Consider the following 25,865-nt stretch of genomic DNA (forward strand, 5'->3'; position numbering starts at 1 on the left):
AACACCAAACATCCAAGAACTTTGGGACACCATGAGAAGACCAAACCTAAGAATAATAGGGATAGAAGAAGGGGAAGAATACCAACTCAAAGGCACAGAAAACATATTCAACAAAATCATAGAAGAAAACTTTCCTAACCTAAAGAAAGAAATACCAATGGAGATACAAGAAGCTTACAGAACACCAAATAAGCTGGATCAAAAAAGTCCCTGCCAGCGGGTGGTGGCACACACCTTTAATCCCAGCTTCGGGAGGCAGAGGCAGGTGGATCTCTGTGAGTTCAAGGCCAGCCTGGACTACCAAGTGAGTTCCAGGAAAGGCGCAAAACTACACAGAGAAACCCTGTCTCGAAAAACCAAAAAAAAAAAAAAAAAAAAAAAAAGGTCCCCTCGCCACATAATAATCAAAACACTAAACATACAGAACAAAGAAAAAATATTAAGAGCCACAAAGGAAAAAGACCAAGTAACATATAAAGGTAAACCCATCAGAATAACACCAGACTTCTCAATAGAGACTGTGAAAGCTAGAAGGTCCTGGACAAATGTTATGCAGACACTAAGAGACCACAGATGCCAACCCAGACAATTATACCCAGCAAAACTCTCAATCACCATAGATGGAGTAAATTATTCCTAAATATTCCATGATAAATCCAGATTTAAACAATACATGTCTACAAACCCAGCTCTACAGAAAGCACTAGAAGGAAAAATCCAACCTAAAGAAGCTAAACATACCTATGAAAACACAGGCAATAGATAATACCACACCAACAAACACCAAAGAAGGACAACACAACACAACCACAAAAATAACAGGAACTAACAATCACTGGTCATTAATATTCATCAATATCAATGGTCTCAACTCACCTATAAAAAGACACAGACTAACAGAATGGATAAGAAAACAGGATCCATCCTTCTGCTGCATACAAGAAACACACATTAACTTCAAAGACAGACACTACCTCAGAGTAAAGGGCAGGGAAAAGGCTTTCCAAGCAAATGGACCTAAGAAACAAGCTGGTGTAGCTATCCTAATATCTAATAAAATAGACTTCAAACTAAAATCAATCGAAAGAGATCAGGATGGACATTACATATTTATCACAGGAAAAATACACCAAGATGAAGTCTCGATCCTGAACATTTATGCCCCAAATACAAAGGCACCCACATTCATAAAAGAAACATTACTAAAGCTTAAAATGCACATCAAACCCCACACATTAGTAGTGGGAGATTTCAACACACAACTCTCACCAAAAGACAGATCTACCAGACTGAAACTCAACAAAGAAATAAAGGACCTAACAGATGTTATGAATCAAATGGACTTAATAGATATCTACAGAACATTCCATCCTAACAAAAAGAATATACCTTCTTCTCAGCAACCCATGAAACCATCTCAAAAATTGACCACATGCTTGGTCACAAAACAAATCTCAACAGATGCAAAAACATTGGAATAACCTCCTGTATCTTTTTTTTTTTTTTTTTTTTTTTTTCCGGAGCTTAGGACCGATCCCAGGGCCTTGTGCTTGCTAGGCAAGTGCTCTACCACTGAGCTAAATTCCCAACCGCCCTCCTGTATCTTATTGGACCACCATGCCTTAAAGTTAGACTTCAACAACAACAAAAATTACAGAAAGCCTACAATCTCATGGAAACTGAAACATCAATGGGTCAAGGAAGAAATAAAGAAAGAAACTAAAGATTTCCTAGAATTCAATGAAAATGAAAGTACAACATACCCAAACTTATGGGACACTATGAAAGCAGTACTAAGAGGAAAATTCATGGCTCTGAATGCACACATAAAGAAGATAGAGAAATCTCATACCAATGAATTAATAGCACAACTGAAAGTGCTAGAATAAAAAGAAACAAACTCATCCAGGAGAAATAGATGCCAGGAAATAATCAAATTGAGGACTGAAATCAACGAAATAGAAACCAAGAGAATAATACAAAAGAAAAAATCAATGAAACAAAGAGTTGGTTCTTTGAAAAAAATGAACAAGATAGACAAATTCCTAGCCAAATTAACCAAAAGGCAAAGAGAGAGCACCCAAATTAACAAAATCAGAAATGAAAAGGGAGACATAACAACAGACAACGAGGAAATCCAGAGTCATTAGGTCATACTTCAAAAACCTGTACTCCACAAAATTGGAAAATCTGGAAGAAATGGACAATTTTCTGGATAGATACCACATACCAAAGTTAAATCAAGACCAGAGTAACCATTTAAACAGACCAATAACTAAAGAAATAGAAACAGTCATAAAAAGTCTCCCAACCAAAAAAAGCCCAGGACCAGATGGTTTCAGTGCAGAATTCTACCAGACTTTTAAAGAAGTACTAATACCAATATTCTTCAAATTGTTCCACACAATAAAAACAGAAGGAACACTACCAAACTCTTTCTATGAAGCTACAATTACCCTGATACCCAAACCAAACAAAGATGCAACAAAGAATTACAGACCAATCTCCCTCATGAACATTGATGCAAAAATACTCAACAAAATATTGGCAAACCAAATCCAAAAATACATAAAAAATATTATCCAACATGACCAAGTAGGTTTCATCCCAGGGATGCAAGGAAGATTCAACATACAAAAATCTGTCAATGTAATACACCATATAAACAAACTCAAAGGAAAAAGCCACATGATCATCTCATTAGGTGCTGAAAAAGCCTTTGACAAAATCCAACACCCTTTCATGACAAAGGTCTTGAAGTGATCAGGAATACAAGGAACATTCCTAAACATAATAAAGGCAATTTACAGCAAGCCAACAGCCACTATCAAATTAAACGGAGAGAAATTCAAACCAATACTACTAAAATCAGGAACAAGACAAGGCTGTCCACTCTCCCCATATTTATTCAATATAGTACTAGAAGTCCTAGCTAGAGCAATAAGACAACAAAAAGAGATCAAAGGGATACAAATTGGAAAGGAAGAAGTCAAACTTTCACTATTTGCAGATGATATGATAGTATACATAAGTGACCCCAAAAATTCTACCAGGGAACTCCTACAGCTGATAAACTCCTTCAGTAAAGTGGCAGGATACAAGATCAACTCAAAAAATCAGTAGCCCTCCTATACACAAATGATAAAAGGGCTGAGAAAGAAATCAGAGAAACATCACCCTTTACAATAGCCACAAATAATATAAAATACCTTGGGATAACACTAACTAAACAAGTGAAGGACCATTTTGATAAGAACTTTAAATCTCTAAAGAAAGAAATTGAAGAAGATATCAGAAAATGGAAGGATATCCCATGCTCATGGATAGGTAAGATTAACATAGTAAAAATGGCAATTTTACCAAAAGCAATCTACTGATTCAGTGCAATCCCCATCAAAATCCCAACACAATTCTTTACAGACTTGGAAAGAAAAATACTCAACTTCATATGGAAAAACAAAAGACCCAGGAAAGCTAAAAGAATCCTGTATGATAAAGCAACCTCTGGAGGCATCATCATCCCTGACCTCAAGCTCTACTATAGAGCTATAGTAATAAAAACAGCCTGGTACTAGTATAAAAACTGACATACGGACCAGTGGAATTGAACTGAAGACCCTGACATTAATCCACACACATATGAACACCTGATTTTTGACAAAGAAGCCAAAACTATACAATGGAAAAAAGAAAGTATCTTCAACAAATGGTGCTGGCAGAACTGGATGTCAATATGTAAAAGATTACAAATAGATCCCTATCTGTCACCTGTGGTGATATTTTATTTGTACTGAAATGTGATTTTATTTGTATACTAATAAAGTTGCCTTGGGGTCAGAGCAAGCCATAGCAGAAGCTGGGCGGTGGTGGTGCACGCCTTTAATCCCAGCACTTGGGAGGCAGAGCTAGGTAGGATCTGTGTTCAAGGATACAGCCAGCATGGCGACACATGCCTTTAATCTCAATACCAACCATAGAAGACCTGGAAGTCTGTACAGACAGGCAGTGACAGAGGAGGTCATGTGGCTGGGTTTACAACCAATGAGAAGGCAGAACAGAAAGTCTATATAAAAGACAGGACACAGAAGTAGGCCTCTTGCAGAGAGGAAAGACAGAGCAGCAGTGAAGGGTAAGGTTTTCAGCTCTCAGCTATTGCTCTGACCTCTTGGCTTTTAACTCTGCAAATGGCTCTGTGTTTCTTATTTAACAAGGTGGTTACACCTATAGTCACCATGCACAAAACTCAAGTCCAAGTGGATCAAAGACCTCAACATAAATCCTGTTACACTAAACTTAATAGAAGAGAAAGTAGGAAGTACTCTTGAACGCACTGGCACCAGAGATCACTTCCTAAATATAACACCAACAGCACAAACACTGAGCACAACAATTAATAAATGGGACCTCTTGAAACTGAGAAGCTTTTGCAGGGCAAAAGATATGGTCAATAAGACAAAAAGACAGCCTACAGAATGGGAAAAGATCTTCACCAACCCCACATCTGACACAGGACTGATCTCTACAGTATATAAAGAACTCAAGAAATTAGACAACAAAATACTGAACAATCCAATTATAAAATGGGCTAAAGAGCTAAACAGAGAATTCACAAAACAAGAATCACAAATGGCTGAAAGACATTTAAAGAAATGCTCACCATCCTTAATCATCAGAGAAATGCAAATCAAAATGACTCTGAGATACCACCTTATACCTGTCAGAATGGCTATGTTCAAAAACACTAATGACAGCCAATGTTGGAGAGGATGTGGAGCAAAGGGAACACTCCTCCAGTGTTGGTGGGAATGCAAACTTGTACAACCACTGTGGAAATCAGTATGGAGTTTCTCAGAAAATTGGGAATCGAACTACCTCAAGACCCAGCCATACCACTCTTGGGCATATGCCCAAGGAATGCTCAACCATACCACAAAGATACATGCTCAACTATGTTCATAGCAGCATTATTTGTAATAGCCAGAACCTGGAAACAACCTGTATGCCCATCAACTGAAGAATGTATTAAGAAAATGTGGTACATATACACAATGGAGTTCTACTCAGCAGAGAAAAACAATGACAGCATGAAATTTGCAGGCAAATGGATAGAACTAGAAAAAAATCATCCTGAGTGAGGTAACCCAAACCCAGAAGGACAAACATGGTATGTACTCACTCATAAGTGGGTTCTAGATAGAAAGCAAAGAACAATCAGACTGCAACCCACAGAACCATAAAGCTATATATGGAGGACCCTAGGATGACTATTGCTTATAATAAGATTTGGTTTTACTCAATTACTGAGCAACCCTCAATGAGACATTACACTATTAAGGTAAGACTTTATACTGTATCAAGCTGATAATAGAAAAATTAATTAATTAATTAATCTAAAAAAATAAAGAAAAGAAAAATTTGAATTATTAAAAAACAAACAAACAAACATATTTTGCTAAAGCAAAAAGGGGAAACCAGGGGTTCATCATTCCTCTCCACATTCTATTCTTTCCCTTGTATTATATATTTTAAATTTTTTATCGGTGGATTCTGCTGGAGTATCCACTACAGACAAGCACTGGAGGGTTCCTGTTGCAAATCACCCTCTGGAGTGATGGAAGGATCTTTCTACTAACACTTGGAGGGGAACCAATCTGGTGTTGGTGTTGGCCAGGAGTTCTGCTTATGTCTTTCCTTAGGACAATGAAATCCCTCATTGGGTTTCTGAGCACTGAGTGCGCCCAGTGGCTACAGCTGAAGCCCAACATGGCAGAAACCTATTGGGCCTTCGTGAAAAACTCTCCCCTTCCACTGCCAATGGGGATTGAAAGCCCAATAGGGCCAGCTTTGGCAAGCATTAACATAAGCCTAGGAACTGCAGCCATGCGCCTGGATTCTCCAGCAGGTAATGTATGGTAACTGCTTTTTCAAGTATGTTTGAGAACATGTCACCCAGACACCTTGGAGATTAAGGATAACACTGAAGATCATTGACCTCCATTTATTAACAGTAGCATGCCGGCTAAGCATTTTCATTCTCACAATCCTATTCAAACTGAAGTAGTACCTACTTCTCAGGAGTGGCTCTGTGCAACAGTTTTTGGCCTCCTGAAATTCACTTAGCCCCCTTTGAAGATACCTTAAAATTTGTGAGTCTGAATGTAGCCATTATGAGACCATTAGTTCTGCTCCTTGTGAGCTGCCTGTTTTTCCTTTATGGTTCTTAGTCGTTCTTTTGCAGAGCTGCCAGCTTAAGTCATGCTGGGATCAAGAATAATGGGCCTCAGCAGTTCATGTTCCTGGAGTTGTGTCCATGCCAATGGATACCCACACACTCCAGAAGAGAATTTGACATCACTGCTGCCGTTGTTGCTGTTATAACAGTGATGACCACCGCTACTACTGTTTCTGGGATTGCCATTTCATAATTGGTTACTACAGCTAGCACAGTGGAGACTCTGGCAGCAAAAATAGCTACCACAGTTAATTAATTTTTCATTCTATTGGGCATGACAAATTTAAATCAATAGTTATATACATTTCGATTGGCTTTCAAAGTTATAAACTTACAAACTCAAGTTCCATTTGCTCTCGGGATACCATCTTACAAGGACTCCAATTTGCAGTAAGGCTCGTTAAGGAAGGGAATGGCTCAGTTGCCTTTAGCCTACTGGCTATGGGTGGGTTAAGACTTCTGTTGGTCTTTTCTGTGTCGAACACACAGATTGCAAGCCCAGCGCCACCTAGAGATTTTTGGCAACAGTTAACTCTGCAGCTCTCACACAATTGAGCCTATATGATAATGAGTATTCAGAGAAGGGTAATGCCTGGGGGGTGCTCAACAACCTAAGACAGACGCCTATGTGGCCTAGACAGGTGTCTCCATGACGGGTAAGGTGACCTGCTGACGTCCCACGCAACCTAAGTCAGAAGCTCATTTTTTCATTTTTTAGTAAAAGAGGGGCCTGTAGGTCCCTGCCCCCCCCCCCCCCCCCCGTCTTGGGTAACTGTCACATTGCTTGCAGATCTTGACCTTTATATCCTCCCTATGCTAATTCCCTGCGAGATTCCACCCTCCTGAATGCTTAAGGGAAGCTCCTTGTCTGTGTATCCAGCATATTGGGCGTTAACAGCTTAGATGCAAGATTGTAAAACATCAGAAGTGGGGTTGGGGATTTAGCTCAGTGGTAGACCAAGCGCAAGGCCCGAGGTTTGATCCTCAGCTCAAAAAAAAAAAAAAAATCAGAAGCAGCAAACTTCTTTCCTCTGGGGTTCTCCCATTGTGCTTTAAAAGCCTGTATTTAAGACCTCCTCCCTCCTTGAATAAACGGCACTTGGCATTCAAAAAAAAAAAAAAAAGAAGAGGAGGGGGCGGGTCAAGATCATGATGGGGAAACTCACAGAGACAGCTGACCAGTGCTAGCTGGAGCTCACTGACTCTGGACTGACAGCTCAGGAACCTGCATGGGACAGAACTAGGCCCGCTGAATGTGGGTGACAGTTGTGTGGCTTGATCTATTTGTGGGGTCCCTAGCAGCAGGACCAGGACTTATCCCACGTGCATGAACTGACTTTTTGGAGCCCATTCCCTGTGGTGGGATACCTTGCTCAGCCTTGATACAATGGGGAGGGGCTAGGCTCTCCTTCAACTTGGTATGCCAGACTTTGTTGACTACCATGGGAGGCCTTACCCACTCTGAGGAGTGGATGGGGAGAGAGTGGGAGGGAGGTGAGGAGGCAGGAGAAGGGGAGGGAGGGGGAACTGGGGTTGGTATGTAAAATGAAAATAAATAAATAAATAAATAAATATATTAAAAAAATAATAAATGGAACCTCATGAAACTGAAAAGATTCTGCAAGGCAAAAACAAAACAAAACAAAACAAAACCCACTATCAATAGGACAAAATGGCAGTCTATAGAATGGGAAAAGATTTTTACCAACCGCCTATCTGACAGAGGGCTAATATCAAAAATATATAAAGAACTCAAGAAACTAGACATCAACAAATTAAATAATCCAATTAAAAATGGAGTACATGGGTTAGAGAGATAACTCAGAGGTTAAGAGCACTGGCTGTTATTCCATAGGTCCTGAGTTCAATTCCCAACAACCACATGGTGGCTCACAACCATCTACAATGAAATATTGTGCCCTCTTCTGGTGCAGGCAGAACAGTGTATACATAATAGATAAATAAATCTTTAAAAATAAAACAAAAACGAAAAGACAAAAAACTATTGTTAAAAAAATGGGGATACAGATATAAACGCAATTACCAACAGAGGAAACTCAAATGGCCAAGAAGTACTTAAAGCAATATTCAACATCCTTAGTCATCAGGGAAATGGAAATCAAAATGACTCTGAGATTCTATCTTATACCTGTCAGAATGGCTAAGATCAAAACACAAGTGACAGTTCATGCTGGTGAGGGTGTGGAGCAAGGGGAACACTCCTCCACTGTTGGTGGGAGTGAAAACTTATACAGCCACTGTGGAAATCACTATGGCAGTTCCTCAGAATATTGGGAATCAATCTACCTCAAGACCCAGCTATACCACTCTTGGGCATATACCCAAAGGAAGCTCTATCCTGTCACAAGGACACTTGCTCAACTATGTTCACAGAAGCTTTATTTATAATAGTCAGAAACTGGAAACAACCTAAATGCCCCTCAACTGAAGAATGGACAAAGATACTATAGTACATTTACACAATGGAGTATTACTCAACTGTTAAAAACAAAGACATCATGAAATTTCAGGCAAATGAATGGAACTTGAAAAAAGTCATCCTGAATGAGATAACCCAGACCCAGAAAGACAAACATGGTGTGTACTCACTTATAAGTGGATACTAGATGTAAAGTAAAAGATAGTCATGCTACAGTCCACAGACCCAGAGAGGCTAAGTAACAAGAAGGGCTTACGGAGGAACGCAAGGTTCTCCCTGATAAGGGAAAATAGAATAGATTTCATGAGTGGACTGGGGTTGGGAAGGGTTGGAAACAGGAGGGACTAAGTGGTAGGGGAGAAAATACTGGGAGAAACAACTGGAATTGGGGGATGTTTTGGGGGTGAGGTGGAAACCTAGTGCAATGGAAACTCCATGAACTCTATGAGAGTATCCCTAGCAAAGACTCCTAGTAATGGGTGACGTGGAGCCTGAACTGGCCATCTTCTGCAACCAGGCAAGGCCTCAAGTGGAGGAAATGGGATACCAATCCAGCCACAAAACCTAGACCTAAAGTTTGTTCTGTCTGCAGAGTGTTCTGGGACTGGAGCCTAGCAGAATCCTAAAACCAGAGAGATTTCACCCAGCAGATGGAAGCAGATGTAGAGTCCCACAGCCAAGCATTAGCGGTGCTCAGGGAGTCCTGCAGAGGAGGGGGAAGAAGGATCAGAGGAACTAGAGGGGTCAGAGACACCATGAAAACATGGCCCACAGAATCAACTGACCGGAACTCGTCGGGACTCACAGAGGTCAGGGAGCCTATAGGGGTCTGACCTAGGTCCTCTGTATATATGTTATATATATGTTACAGTTGAGTAGCTTGGTGTTCTTGAGGGACTCCTAACAGTGGGAATCACTGACCCTTTCCCTCCTACTAGGTTGCCTCATCCAGCTTTGATGTGAAGGTATGTAACTGGTCTTACTGTAGCATGTTGTGCTGTTTGGTTGGTGTCCCTGGGAGGCCTGCTCTTTTCTGAGAAGGACAGTGGCTTTGGGATGGAGAGGGGCGGGCTGGGGGGAGGGAAAAGAGGAAAAACTGCAGTTGGGATGTAATATGTGAGAGAAGAATAAAAATACCTACTATGTGTTCAGGTGGAAAAAACAAATATAGGAGAAATGGGCCTTTCTCAGACAAAAACAAAAAACAAAACAAAACCTCACTTATCTATTAAAAACAACTCTTATGAAGGAGTAAAGTTCCATTTAAGCCAAAGGGCCATGTAGAGAATACAGCACACACTATTAGCTAGCATATATTTATATTATCCATTCTCTCAACCTCTACTATAAGGGTTCTCACAATCTCCCACCGACATGGCTACTGGAGCTCCTGGCCAACACCCTGCCTCTGCTCTGGCTCTCAACTATAGCTAATAAGGTGGCATTCTTAATCCAGGTCTACCCATTGTGTCTCTGCCTCAATGTCTCCAACAGCTCCTAATGTGCTGGGTAAGCAAGGCAAAGGGCTAGGAAGCCTCTGCTGTCTGCAGTTCTTAGGGCGCACCATACTGCTTCCCATCTGTGCTTTTGTACAGGCACTGACCTCTGCCTGGAGAGTCTTCTTTCTCATCTGTAGCATTATCTCAGTCTTTACAACACTTCTCAGGAGTAACTACCATTAATATAACCATTTGCAAATGAGAAAAAGAAGACTTAAGAGTGACATAATTTGTGTGAGATTTCATTGTCTCCACACTAGCTCACATGCCTTTAAGCTTCAGTTTACTTTGCACTCAGGCCTAATGAAACACACACATATATATACTTAGACATATCTCAAGTTCAAGATGGACAGTGATGAAAAATAAAATAATTGCCCTCAGACAGTTGAACAATTAGTGTTAAGAAGACAACATCATTCTGTGATACATACAAGAACCAAATCAGGACTAGTGCATACAAATCATGCAAAGCCATGTTTAAATTCAGTGCAGTGAATCTTCTCTCTCTCTCTCTCTCTCTCTCTCTCTCTCTCTCTCTCTCTCTCTCTCTCTCTTTTAAGACAGGGTCTCTTATAGCCCCAGTGGGATTCAAGCTAAATCTGTAGGTGAGGGTGCCATGACCTTCTTATTCCCCTGCCTCTCACCTCCCCAGTGTTGGCTTCTGATGTCTGGAGGTCAGTTCTCAGGAAAGCCAGTTACCAGACATAGGAGTTATGCTAGGCCTGCACATGAAGACATATGTAACAGTGCTGGAGCAGTGGCAGATATTTATACACATGGACAGACAGAAAGATAGACTCTACCTACATATCTCTATCTATCTATCTATCTATCTATCTATCTATCTATCTATTCACCCTAATTGTTGTGGGTACCACTCAAGTTAAGGGTAAAGTTTCTATGCCCAATGCTGTTAATGTTTGGAAAATGTCCCTTGGTCACTGAAGACATCAGCTTATCCTAGTCAGGATTTGGTGTCTTGGTTACCAGTTTATAGAAGAAAGAGTTTATAGTTCCAGAGGGTGAGTCTATGACCATCATGGTGCTGGAGTAGGAGCTGATACCTTATGTCAAACCCTTAAGTTGGTGGCAAAGAGAGAACTAACTGAAAGGCATAGGCTTCTGAAACCTCAAAGTCCACCCACAGTGAGACACCTCCTGCAACAAAGTCACATTTCCTAATTCTTCCTAAATGGCTCCACCAACTGGAGACCACACATTCAAATATACATATGAGCCTAGGGCTGGAGAGATGGCTCAGCTGCTAAAGGATAGCTTCTGCAACCAAACAGATGAACCTATGGGGTTCATTCTTGCTCAAACCACCATAATCGGCAACTGTAACGTAAAAGTAACTTACCAATCTGGGCCATGATCTGACAAAGTGCAATCTGTTTTAAATACGTGGATTTTCCACTCATATTAGGTCCAGTTATGATCAGAACATTACTCCCTTCTGTAATATATGTATTGTTTGCAACAGGTTTCTCTGCAGATATTTTTTCAAGAATGGGATGCCATCCTTGTTTGATTGCTAAAGTGTCAGTAAACTCTGGTCGAACTGAAGAAAAAAATAAGTGTTTTAAAAGCTGAGTATATTTACATTTACATATCTTATGGTACGTACATATGGGCTGACCTTAGTAATTTCATGAAGCCAATTTGAGACAATAAGTTACTATATTACCCCAAACACACTCTTAAATCTTTCATTGTAATGGGTATTCTCATTATTTCAATTTGCACCCAGAGAACTCTAGAATGTAGTTCCTTTTCACTACCCTGGGTTCCTAAACAGCTATAAAAGTTTCACATTTGTAAAGATAAAAAGAACCACGTGGCCATTGGTAATATCTTCAAAATAACCAGTGACTCCTACAGTGAAAGGTTACCTAGTACACCCTACACAGTGCTTCTCTAGCAGACTTAATGTCCAGTCTGAAGTTAACTAAATGGAAAAGCCAAACACAAGGAATTTTCTTTCCTACACCCTTTGAAAAATATGCCTAAAAATCAATTTTTGGAAATGGAGAAAACCAAGTACTAAGTATCTGTTGGTTCACAGAAAGATCTCTACAGACACCATCTCAAGGGGGAACTAAAATACTGCACACTGAGAAATGGTCTGCATGGATAAACTTCAAAACATTCATCACAAATTAAGGTTGGTCCAGAAAAGTTAAAGGTATTTAAAAAACTACTACAATTTTGGAATTTAGATATGATATTTCTCAAACTAAAATAGAGCAAAACATTGCTTAATAATTAATAAAACTACTATTAGAATAGCAAATCCTCGGCTGGGGACATGGCTCAGTTGGTAGAGTGCTTGCTTACCATGCACCACATCTAGCATTCCATGCCAGCACGGCATAAATTGGACATTGTGTTGTGTTTGTAAGGCAGAGCAGATCTGAGGGTAAAGGTCATCTGTACTTAGTAACTCAAGTTTGTGATCAGTCTGGAATACATGAGATATGGTTCCCACAAGGACCATCCCCCCCACAAAAAAATAACACAATAGTGGATTCTAAGGTAAAGTTTTGATCCTAAAGAAGATCTGAAAGAGTAAATATTTCAGTCTATAAGACAGCAGTGAAAAGTTCACATTGATTATTGTTACAGTCATTTGTTATTGTTATCATCTAGTATTATTTATTAATATTTAAGTTTAGAAACTTAGAAATATAAAACAATTTTTATAAAATACTTCCCACAAAAACTAATGTAATGGTGCTGAAGAGATGGCTCAGTGACTAAGTATTATTTTTACATGAGATTAGGTTCAGTTCTCAGCACCCACATGGTGGCTCACAACCATCTGAAACTCCAGTTGCAGGGGATCTGATCCTCTCTTCTTGGCTCCAAAGACATTGCACAGAAGTGGTGCCTACACATACATTCAGGCACTTACATATACACATAAAACAAAAATTATCTTTAAAAATTAATTAATCAATCAATGTAACAAATCAGAAATGTTGTTGCTAATTTTAATTACAAATGTTAATTTTAATGTTATTATATCTGTAGTTATTCAACCATAATTACCACACACTAGTCCTAGATATTTACATGCTGGTGTGATACTGACTGACAGATTGTGTAAGGAACTTCAGGGGCTAGCTCTCCTGAAGTGGTGGTGTGACACTGGAAAGGACTACATTTGTGTGGAGACCTCTGTACAGACTTGGGATATGAACGTTCGCAGCACAGGTCCTGTCTTATAGTGCACATGTGAGCCCCACAGCCGAGAGAACTCACAGCACGGAGATGCTCTGTCTGTTAGTATCCAGTGCACCGCTTCTAATGAGTATTCAGATTAGAACTTTTGGATCATGGCCATTTCACCAAGGAGACAGCTTGGCAGTCTTTCTTATTTGGGAAATCTTTAAAAATTCCTTCAGTTTTGTTCTTTTTGACTTGACAATTTTTAATGAATATTATTTGAACTTAACTTTGTAAAAAATGTTTTGAAGATTTTTATTGTAATTATGTGTTTGTGTGTTTGTGTGTCTGTGTCTGGGTGTGTGCACGTGATCACAGTACCTGAGGTGGCCAGAAGGTGTCAGCCATGGAGGTAGAGTTAGAAGTGGTGGTTGGTGCTGGGAATCAAGCTCAGGTGCTCTGTAACAGCAGTACACACTCAGTCACTGAGCCATCTATCCAGCCCCTAGAAAGTTTTAAGGTTCATTTCACTATCTCCATTCTGTGTGTTAGTTAGGGTCATAGACAAGAAACTATTTCAAGTAAAAAGAGTAAAATATTCACAACTCTTATATGAAATTGAGTAAGATACAAGTTTCAGTATGCCACATGTTCTTCTTTCCAAAGGAAGTGACTCACCATAGTCAGAAAGGGTACAGGCATGAGCAAAAGACAGCAGCATATCCAGCATCGACACAGTGTCAGAGAGCTTGTACAAGCAGTGAATGTACTCATAAATCTCACTCAGCAGCTTGCACACTATCCTGAAAGCACATGTTGGACAAGACATGATGATGCTTTTCAAAAGAAGATACACAGGTTTTAATTGCATGAGAAAAATAATATTCACAGTTGAGTTGTACACTACACAGAAAGTCTATTGTTTGGTTGGCTCATTTTAGAAAAAAATGAGGCTATTGATGCCTCAGCTTAAGGTCACATCTACCAGGTGAAAAATAATCATCTTCTTCTATAGTTTATGTTCATTGTTGAATTGATAGCCTCATTGAATATAAGCAAAATAGACATTTTCAATAAAATGTTACATTAGAGAAAGCATAAAATATTGTATATAGATCTAATCAAGCGCTCATATACAAAAACATAGACATACATATAGACATATACACAGAGACATAAAAAAGAAACACACAGAAAGACACAAACACATGGGGGGCAGAAACCCAGATACACAAAGAAACATAAATACATACACACAAATACAAACATATATACAGATGCATAAATCATGTTCAAATCATGTCAGTATTTAGGTTTTCATGAGCAGGGTTATAATGTAACACATTCCAGGGATTTTTTTCCCCTTTCGAGGATGAATGTGTACCCAAAATTTACATTATATTAATAGTATCTGAGGTCCAGGACTTGAAACTGTTTTTGAAAGCTTACCCTTTCCCCTCTGTCTCAGCCTTCCAACTCCAAATGCCCTGTCTCTCCCAACTCCAAGGCCACTGTTCCACAAGAAACTGAAAAGAGCTGGCCCCATTATGATACTGTCTTAGAAATACCAGAGTGTGAGAAGCCAAGGCTCTCAGACCACAGGAAAGGAATAAGCTAACTTAAGCCCAAGCAAAGCCCATAGTTGGTGAGCTCTCCACCATGGTGCCGTGCATAGGCAGAAGCACTGGGAGTACAGCTAAGTCTTCCATCAGATGTCCCTTCACCTCTCCATGAGGCTCATTCTCAACATGCGGCAGACTTTCTTTTCTATCATTTAAAACTGAACTGTCTGTAATCAGTCAAAGGGTCAATTAATTAAATCTACTATAGTTCCTCAAATTAAACCAATTTAATTCAGTATTAAAATACTTCAAATGCTCTTACATGTAAGTCATGTGATAGATTTCTCGCAAAGACTCCTGGCATCTTTCATTCATTTTAATTAAATCTGCTGATGTAAAGCTATATGAGTTTTTCACTTTAGAAATCTGCAGGAAGTTAAAAGCAAATGTCAAGATATGTGAGATAAAACATACAGTTCATAGGACAGAAAGATAGGTTTTTGGGTTAAGCACTTTAATTTCTCAGATAAAATATCACAAAGAAAGTTCTAAATAATATCTGTGAAAAATAAAAGCAAGATTACATCAAGGATAAAGCAAGGTATTTTTACGCAATCTCTCCAGCATAACTGGTTGTTAAGTTCTGCAATGGCCCTGCAGAAAGGTCAGAAGACTCCATCTCAGCAGCAGGTAACATGCATGAGAGACTCTGTGGCCCTCCTTCTGTCTCTGACTCCCCTTAGTCCTTGTCCTCTACCCGAACGTCAGTCTCTAGTTCCAACAACCACCTTATCTAGTCCTCACTGCCATAAGACGGAGTTCATATGGACTGTTTGTGTACACATATATCTGTCTATGAACATAAACACAATGTTGTGGAAGGCAAGATAAACCAAGGACTCCGAGGAAGAAGGGCAGAGTTGAGGCAGAAGTCAGCCAGACACCCAAGGACCAAGATGCCAGAGAACTGGTAAGCCACAGGCCATGTGGCGATACACAGAATAATAGAAATGGGTTCATTTAAATGCAAGAGCTAGCTAGTAATAAGCCTGAGCCATTGGCCAAACATTTATAATTAATACAAGTCTTTGTGTGGTAATTTAGGAAGCAACATCCAGGTATAATCGGGTAGATAGGACAGAAAGCTCCACCTCCGCCTACAGACATATGTACATATAAACACATCTGAACACTAAATTGTTTGTTTTTTTACTCCTGGGAAGCATAAAAAACCAAAACATTAAAAAAGATGATACTTCTCCAAAATGGCTATAGTAGAGGAGTGGATATGTGCACAGGAAAGGGTACTACACAGTTCACAGGACTAAAACACTACATTAAACAAACATATTTCCTTCTGCAGAAATTCTCAGATCTCTAGTAGGAAAATGCACCTGGAAAACTATGTGAAATAAAGGTAGGTGAAGTGGTTCAGCAGGTGAAGAGCTATGGCCAAGCCTGGAGACCTGAGTTCAATCCCTGGGACCTTCATGGTGGAAGGAGAGGACTGATTCCCCCAAGATGTCCTCTGACCTCCAAGTGTACACACACAAAAAACAATGAAGTTGCCGGGCAGTGGTAGCGCACGCCTGTAATCCCAGCACTCAGGAGGCAGGGGCAGGCGGATCTCTGTGAGTTGGAGGCCAGCCTGAGCTACAAAGAGAGTTCCAGGAAAGGCGCAAAGCTACACAGAGAAACCCTGTCTCAAACAAACAAACAAACAAACAAACAATGAAGTTTTAAAAAGTCAAACAAAAGGTAGTATTTTTCTAAATTCTTTTGTCAAAAACACCTTTTAGACTTTGTTTCTTAATTTGCCTTTCGCCTCCTTTGGCTGTCCCTTCACGCCTGTCTACTGTGCTTGGTGAGGCTGGTCATCAAGCACTATAGAGAAGCCATGCACCCAAGCAGAAACTCAAGAGTGCTGCAAAGTCTACCCATGCAGTCCCATAAAACCAGGAACCTTGATAAACTCTGGGGGAAGCTGGTCACTCGAGAGCGCGGCACAGTCTGTAGTCATCTGGATGAAAAAGCCCCGAGAAGAGCTGAAGCTGGTCCGTAATGGAAGACTGTACTTCTCCGCTAGCTGTGATATCATTCCTAGGGACCAGGAACAGGAAAAACAACAAGCATTTCCTGGTGGAAATTTCTATGTAGTTGTAGGCTTTTTACTTATTATTTTGTACGCAAACAAGCAGCTCTTTTTAGGTTTTGTAAACAGTTAAAAAAAAAATTAGCCAGGCAGTGGTGGCACATGCCTTTAATCCCAGCACTCAGGAGGCAGAGCCAGGCCGATCTCTGTGAGTTCGAGGCCATCCTGGTCTACAGATCGAGATCCAGGATGGGCACCAAAACTACACAGAGAAATTCTGTCTTACAAAACAAAACAAAATTTAATGTCCAAAAGATATGGCTAAGTATCCTTTAAAAAGATATTCTCTGGCTGGGCATGGTGGCACACACCTTTACCCCAGTACCTGGGAGGCACAGCCAGGCAGATATCTGTGAGTTCCAGACCAGCCAGGGCTGTTACACAGAGAAACTTTGTCTTAAAACCCACCTGCCCCTAAAAGAAGATAGTCTCTGGTGTGTATTTTAAAGTAAAATATATTTTAAAATTTAAAACAAGAACAAGAATTGCATTTTTCTCTGAAAATTAGGAACATTAGAGTTCTGATGTGTTATTCATTCAACTTTTTAGTAAAACAGAAGTTACATAAATTGCTGCAACTTCAATTTTACCTGGGTATCCCCAGAAGGAAAGAGAGCAGATAATTTGAAAAGATTCTAATCTCTCTGTCAGCCCCACAAACTACAGAGTCCTAAGTCTGTCTCCATTTGAGCACTTGATCTTGAACATTCCTGTAAAACACCAACACATGTTCCTAGACTAGGTCCTCCTGGCTTTCCTGCTTTCTCAGTGGTCTCACCATTTGGGGCTGGAAATTTCACTTAGCACTTGAGGCTACATTTACATTTACTGTGCCATGTCTGCTTACTAATTAGTAACTTTGTTAATTAGTAACAATTCTTCCTTTAACTTTGAATCTTAGTTAGGATTCCTTTTGCAATGATAAAACACCATGACCAAAATCAAGGTCACAGCCCATTACTGAGGGAAGTCAGGGCAGGAACCTAGAGGTGGGAACTGTGCAGAGCCCATGGAGGTCTTGCTGGCTTGCTCAGTTTGTTTTCTTAGAGCACCTGGGCCGCCTGCTATCCACAGCAAGCTGGACCCTCCCACGTCAATCACCAGCCGAGACAAGGGGTAAGGACATTTTGTTCAGTTCATGTCCCCCTTCCCAGTGGCTCTGGCCTGTGTGGAGCTGACATAAACCAGCCAGCACACTTGGTTCTTGTCTCACACTGGCTTCTACCGTCTCTCTCTATCATTTCCAGATACAGGTCAATGCTCACAGGCTATAGGAGCCCAGTGAGCACGGCGAATGATCGGTAGCCCTCTCAGACCCTAAACCTCTGATGACATGGGTGCCACTCCCTGATGAGGCATTTCCGTGTTAACACTCTCCATCCTTCAGAGAACTGCCCGTGTGCATGGGTCACTCTGACACTTCAACATCATTCTTCTTCTTCTGCTTTCTTTTGAGACGGGGTCTTATTATGTAGACGACCAGGCTGGCCTCCAACTCTTAAAGATCTGTTTCCTCTGCCTCTTGAGCTCTGGGATTAAAGGTGTGCACACCAAGCCTGGTGACATCATTGTTTTTTAAAGGAAGGCTTCTTAAAGAGCTGTGTGTGTGTGTGTGTGTGTGTGTGTGTGTGTATACATACATACATACATATATATATATATATATATATATATATATATATAGAGAGAGAGAGAGAGAGAGAGATTTTATATAGAGAGATCACAGAGAAAGACAGAGCTAGTTTCTACCACCCATAAAAAAGCACAAGATAAAATATTATATTAGTGAAAGCCATGTAAACATGCTGGAATAATTACCTGCTATGTCATCCACTATCTCTGTATAAGTCCTCCTAGCTATGTCTAGGAATTCACTGATGTTCGAGCGCACTGCATAGCACTTCTGAGTCCGCATGTTCAGGCAGCCTTTCATGTACCTTGCATCATCGTTTATCACAGTTTTAATCTTTTCAAGTATTAGTCCAAACCTAGCATTAGAACAAAACAAAAGCAAGTAATAAACAAACAGCTACTTCCACAGTAGCTATTTAAAGAGAGCAAACCTTTTTTAAGGGTTATTTTACAATAATTAATGTTTATATTTATGTAGGTTAGGGCTATCACTGACTCGACTTAAAACCATTTTGCAGTCAAGATTATTGAAAAATAGTATGAGACCAACAAATAAAACTCTAAAATTTGCTGATGGGAACATCTCCCAGATCACACACCAGCACTATGGCTGGGAGTACAACCTGACCCCCAAAGAAATGACATAAATTCAGACTGCATGTTCCTTCATTCTGTATGCATGTAGGCCACATAGCAAGAGCTGCATGAGGCACAGGGATTGAATAAACATGGCCCCCTCAGGAAGGGAGATGTGACTGAGCATTTGATGTGGGACACCGGAACAGAAGCCTGTCACCACTAATTACCAAGCACAGTAATTACTACACAAGATGTAGTCTTGGTGATATTAATTTTCCTAACTTTCCAGCTATTCTGTTCTTGAATGTCATATTTAACTAAGCTGCTTTGATTATCAAGTTCAGCTTGTGGCACTACATAGGATGCAAATCCTTACCCAACAAGGCAACTATTGAGCCTGATAACTGTTTGGTCAAGAACCAAGGTGCTATTACTAATAATTTAACAATATTAATTGGTTTTTAGAATTTGTTCTACATGCCTATCTGTTGAGATTCTTTTTTCCTTTATTAGGCCTTCCATGATTTAACAAAAAAGGATGTTTTTTTGATACTGGCAAGTGTCCCCATGGAGAATGGCCAAAAAGTAAACACTGGCCTACAAATAGCCACTGTGTTGTTAACCTATTATTGTACTTGCAGGATTAATATGTAATTGATACTTAATGGATACTTTGAAGAAACCTGAGTAATTATTTTTGAGACAGGGTCTCACTATGCAGCCCCAGTCTGCCTGGAACTTGTGATGTAGACGAGGCTGGCCTGGAACTCACAGAGATCTGCCTGCCTTTGCTTCCTGAGTGCTGGGATTAAACTCATGTACCACCACACCCAAATCAAGTAATTTTTCTATAGAAGACATAATTGTTAAAATCAGTTATGAGCTGGAAGAAAAGTATAATCTCTCAACAGGAGACAGAACCTCTTGTCTTCCAAGGAGCCGTAGTAAGCTCTTAGCAAAGGTGTGCTACAGTTCTTCAAGGAGCCCTGTTAAAACAAAGTCAGCAGTTAGCAAGCTGTGGCACTATTCAACACATTCCATCTAACACTTGATCAGACCTCATCTTTACTCTCATGAGAAGATCTCAGGCATGTATGAAGTTGCAACCAGACTGCATCTTTCCAGGTGAAAAGCACCATTTCAAGGTGATGGCTTCTTGATTTTGTCTCCTAAATAACACCTACCTTCTTATAGCAGCAGGCATTTAAACAGCCACTGCTATACAACTGAAGTTACCCCACAGATAACTTCAATATTGGATTTATATATTTATAAATAAAGCAATTTCTCCTTTCCCATACAGCAAGAATGGGATTAAGAATTTTCTTTTGCTTAACGGGAACTGTAAATGGTCACCAACTGAACAGGGGAAACAGGAAGAATAAACCAGTTACTTTCACTGGCCATTTCAATTTGGGGAGAGATGATGGCTATAATTTGAGTTACTTCTGAATGAAGAAATAGTATGTTATGCTAGTAAAACTAAAGAGTCCACAGGAGCATTAAAACATTCAGTCACTCATAATTCAATTTCCTTTCCAAAGATTATATACTCTAAATATTGTACATTTGCTGTCTTCATCTGAAATTTAAAAATTATATAATTGTATGTTCCCTTTGCCCCCAGTACAACATCATGAACATCAGAAACTTTTCATAGCAATGTTTATTTAGATTTGTGTGTATGTGTGTGGACATGTGCACATGACAGCACATGTATGGAGGTCAGAAGACAACACACAGGAGTTAGTTCTTGCCTTCCACCATGTGAGTCTTAGGAACCAAAGTAGGTTGTCAGCCCTAGTAGCAAGTATTTAACTCACTGAGCCATCTTGCCAGCCCAATAGAAATTTCTTAAATTTCCAATATTCCACCTTTGAATTCTAATTACTAGAGTTCCTTTAATTACTGTAGCTCTTTTTCAAACACTTTCTCACTAATGTGAATGCGCTACAATGGACAATGTCTTTTCAACAGATTCCTAGGACTAGCATTATAATATCAAAAGGTGAATGCTACAGCACCACCTCCCACCCCCGTGGGTAGTTCAGTGTGCTTAGCGTGTGCAAGTCAAGTCCCCTGTTTCAATCCCTAGCACATCCTCCCAAAATAAAATGCACACTATTAGTGTCTCCTTTAAAATAAGTGTAGTTTGCCTTCTAACTAGCTGTTTGAGAAGTTGTCTGTCTCACTAATTTCTCCTTTCTACAAAATTATATCATAAAGCTGAGAAACTTTTCCACTTTAAACAAATAGTACTTGTCAAACTGGACAGCTGCATGTAGAAGAATACAAATTGATGCATATTCATTACCTAGCGCAAAACTAAACTCCAAATGGATCAAGGACTTCAACATAAGGCCAAATAAACTGAATCTGTTAGAAGAAAAAGTAAGGAATAGTCTTAAACTTGAACTCACTGGCACAGGACAGGACTTTCTGAACAAAACACAAATAGCACAATCACTAAGACCAACAATTAATATTAATTAATTAGCTAGTTAATTAATGGGACCTCATGAAACCGAAAAGCTTCTGTACATCAAAGAACACCATGATTTGAACAAAATGGCAGCCTACAGAACTGGAAAAGATTTTTGCAACTACACATTTGATAGAATATCCAAAATATATAAAAAACTCAAAAAACCTGGGCATCAAAAAACAAATAACCTGGGGCTGGAGAGATGACTCAGGGGTTAAGAGCACTGACTTCTCTTCCAGAGGTCCTGAGTTCAATTCCCAGCCCCCCCATGGTGGCTCACAACCATCTGTAATGAGATCTGGCACCCTCTTCTGTGCACATAATAAATAAATCTTTAAAAAAAATAACCTAACTAAAAAATGAGGTACAGAACTAAACAGAGAGTTCTCAAAAGATGAATCACAAATGGCTTAGATACATTTAAAGAAACATTCACTATCCTTAGTCATCAGGGAAACTCAAAACTACTTTGAGATTTCATCTTACAGCAGTCAGAATGGCCAAGATCAATAAAACAAATGGCAGCGCATGCTAGTAAAGATGTGGAATAAGGGGAACACATATCCATTACACAACCACTGTGGAAATCAATTCCATGAAGTTCCTCCAGAAGCTGGGACTAGATCTCCCTCAAAATCCAGCTGTATCGCTCTTGGGCATACAACTAAAAGACTCTACATCCTACTCAGAGATACCTGTTCATCCATTTTCTTTACTGTTCTATTCATAGTAGCTAAAAATTGGAAACAGCCTAGATGTCCATCAAATGATGGATGGATAATAAAAATGTGGTGTATTTACACATGGAATATTACTCAGCTATTAAGGAAAATGAAATAGGCAGGCAAATGGATGAATCTGGGAAAAAATTATCCTGAGTGAGGTAACTGAGACTCAGAAAGACAAATATTGTATGTTTTCTCTTCTATGTGGATGTTAGCTTTCAAGCTATCAATATGTACACAACAATCCAAATAGCCACAGAAGTTAGGTACTTAGGCACCTAGGAAGAGGTAGGTAGGAGGAGAGGCTTTCCCAAGGAAAGGGAAATAAAATGTACTACTAGAGAGAGAAAGGGAACTAGAATAGGAGGGTTAGCTAGGAAGGGATAGTAAAGAAAGGAAAAGGAGGGACAACTGACACTAGAGGCCATCTGAAGAGCCACATAGAAATTTACTACTGTAGACACTTCCCAAAACATATGCATACATGAAAGGAAACTAAAGGGAGTCACTCAATTAGGGAAAGTGCCCCAACTAGATATCTTATAGATATCTTATGCCACGAAGTAAAACTTCCAGTGTCAGGAATGTGTTAAATCTTGTTGAGCTGTTGGCCAATCTCCATGGAAACCCCCAAACATTACAGCCTGTTTCCAAGGCTATTGGTTGCTCTCCACAACCTGATGGTATGCCCTACTACTGAAGACAACACTTACATTTGTCATTGAACATGGAGAAGTTGAGCTGGTGCCTAACTAGAGGTTTGACCCCTACTGAGTAACATTCATGGTACTGGAAGGTACTCTACCTGCTACCAGGGAAGAAAGGTAGTCATCTGTATCTCCCACCTACAATCCCTGTGACCTATAACAGTGACCTGACTACAAGATATACTGGTGCAATGGTACCTCAAATGTTGTGGGAGTAACCAAGCACTTCTGACTGTATGTAAGGTCTACTCGATGAGATGAAACCCATACCTGACACTGATAAAGTGGACAAGAACCTGCCCTAGAGAGGTCACAGGCCTAGGAGGAGACATAATGCTATTGTTCTGCTGAAGGAACAGCAATAAAATGATTTGTAATGACATACTGTTTTACCCATAGATCAGTGTCTCACTTAGCTCTCATCAGAGAAACTTCCTTTTGCAGATGAGAACTGACACAAAGGCCCACAACTGGACAATGTGCAGAGTGGGAAGAGCCTTCGAGGTACTCAGTCCTAAATGGGTGTCTTCATCAAAGCCCTCCCTTCAAGGCTCATGAATCTTTGCAGAAGAGGAGATAAAAAGATTGTAAGAGCCAGAGGTGATGGATGCCTCAAAGAAACAGGGTCTTCCAGACACAACAGGACTGATGCACATATGAACTCACAGACTATGGTAACATGCACAAGGACTGCACATGTTCAAGCTAGATGGGTGCTAGCATTGAGAAGAGAAAGTGGGCATGAGCCATCTACAATGGATACCCATGAGCAAAGGGAAAATCAGTTTTCTCCACTCGAGTGTCACTGGGTGTATTAACCTCAGGGTAGGCGCCGTACACACTCATGAGAAGTTGGCCAACAGAAAACTAACTCAGTATTTTATAGACTTTTTGTCACACTTGCTTTGTTTGGGCATCTTTTTGTCTTAGCTGGTCTTTTGCTTGTTTGTTTTGATTTTCATTTTTGCGGGGATTTTATATGTGTTTCTTATTTGTTGTTCCTGTTTTGTTTTTTATCTGCTTGCTTTTTGTTTTTTGTTTTTTGGTTTTTTTGTTTTTTGGTTTTTTTTGGTTTTTCAAGATGGTTTCTCTGGCTATCTTTTTTTGGTTTTGGGGTTTTGGGTTTTGGGTTTTTTTGTTGTTGTTCTTGTTTTTTGTTTGTTTGTTTGTTTTTCGAGGGTTTCTCTGTAGCTTTGGAGGCCGTCCTGGAACTCACTTTGTAGACCAGGCTGGCCTCGAACTCACAGAGATCCATCCACCTGCCTCTGCCTCACAAGTGCTAGGATTACAGGCATGCGCCACCACCGCCCAGCTGTTTTTTAATTTTATAATTAATTTAATTTTACATATCAGCCACAGACTCCCCTGTCCTCCCTCCTCCTGCCTCCCCTGCACTCCCCCCATTCCCACCTCTTCCAAGGCAAGGACTCCCCTGGGGATTCAGCTCAGCCTGGTAGATTCAGTCCAGGCAGGTCAGTCTCCTCTTTCCTTCACCTAGGCTGAGCAAAGTGTCCCAGCATAAGCCCTAGGTTCCAAAAAGCCAGCTTGTGCACTAAGAACAGGTCCCAGTCCTATTGCCTGAGGGCCTCCCAAACAGTTCAAGCTAATCAACTGTCTCACTTATCCAGAGGGCCTAGTCCAGTTCCATGGAGGCTCCTTAGCTATTGGTGAACAGTTCATGTTTCCACTAGTTTGGCTATTTATCCCTGTGCTTTTTCCACTCATGGTCTCAATATCTCTTGCTCATATAATCCCTCCTCTCTCTTGCCATTTGGACTCCAGGAGCTCCACCTGGGGCCTGGCCGTGGATCTCTGCATCTGCTTCCATCAGTCCTTGGATGAGAGTTCTCTGGCTTTCTTTGGCTGCCCTGGAACTCACTCTGTAGCCCAGGCTGGCCTCAAACTCAGAGATTGCCTGCCTCTGCCTTCCCAGTGCTGGGATTAAAGGCGTGCACCACCATGCCTGGCTCTGCTTGGGTTTTTTGTTTGTTTGTTTGTTTTTTTAAAGAGAGAAAAAGAACATAAAGTTAGGTGTGGGGGAGGATGGGGAGACCTGGGAAGAACTAAAAAAGGGGAAAACTTGATCAAAATATATTGTATGAATTTTTTTTCAATAAATAAAAAAATTTTAAAAAAGAGTTTAAAGACATTGATGAATCGTTATGGGCAGAACCCTTTTAGAAAACTATAAATAAAATTATTAATATTAAAACAACTGAAAAATGAATATGGGATATATGTATATATAGTATTATACAAATGTTAAGTATTCTGAATTTGGTAAATATATTGTGATTATGCAAGAGAACACCCTTGCTCATAGGAAAGACATGATTTAGTACTTAGATACTATAACATTTCAAATGGATCAGTAAGAGTGTGGGCAATAATGTGTATTTATGTTTATATGTTCTACATATGTAAAGAGAAAAAATACACTGTTCTCACAACTTCTAAGTTTACTTTTTTCTAGAGAAAATGTCTAAAAATAATGCACAAAACATATAAAGTTATATGAATTACCTTTAAAGGATCCACAAGTTCCAAAGTATGCTTCAGGTAGATCAAATTTGTTATTTTTGATTCAGCTGCATTAACCTATCAAGATAAAAGACAAATGGGAACAGCCTACATTTCAATACAGTGATGGGTTTTCCTCGTGAACAGTCAACTCCTATGAA

The 25,865-nt window shown here is 39.9% G+C and overlaps 1 protein-coding gene across 1 annotated transcript in view; it reads right to left on the bottom strand.

Moving 5' to 3' along the window:
* The window catches only part of Msh4 (mutS homolog 4), a 65,577-nt gene that overhangs the window by 13,228 nt on the left and 26,484 nt on the right, over positions 1 to 25,865 (bottom strand). Inside the window, exons 9-15 of the mRNA XM_036190937.1 lie at positions 25,708 to 25,782; positions 20,189 to 20,253; positions 18,875 to 19,044; positions 16,868 to 17,004; positions 15,227 to 15,330; positions 14,021 to 14,145; positions 11,535 to 11,735 (exon numbers count right to left, since the gene is read on the bottom strand). Of these exons, the coding sequence (XP_036046830.1) occupies positions 11,535 to 11,735; positions 14,021 to 14,145; positions 15,227 to 15,330; positions 16,868 to 17,004; positions 18,875 to 19,044; positions 20,189 to 20,253; positions 25,708 to 25,782 (877 nt within the window). The remainder of the gene's footprint in view (positions 1 to 11,534; positions 11,736 to 14,020; positions 14,146 to 15,226; positions 15,331 to 16,867; positions 17,005 to 18,874; positions 19,045 to 20,188; positions 20,254 to 25,707; positions 25,783 to 25,865) is intronic.

Source organism: Onychomys torridus, chromosome 6 (assembly GCF_903995425.1).
Source record: "Onychomys torridus chromosome 6, mOncTor1.1, whole genome shotgun sequence".
In the NCBI taxonomy this organism is placed as follows: Eukaryota; Metazoa; Chordata; class Mammalia; order Rodentia; family Cricetidae; genus Onychomys; species Onychomys torridus.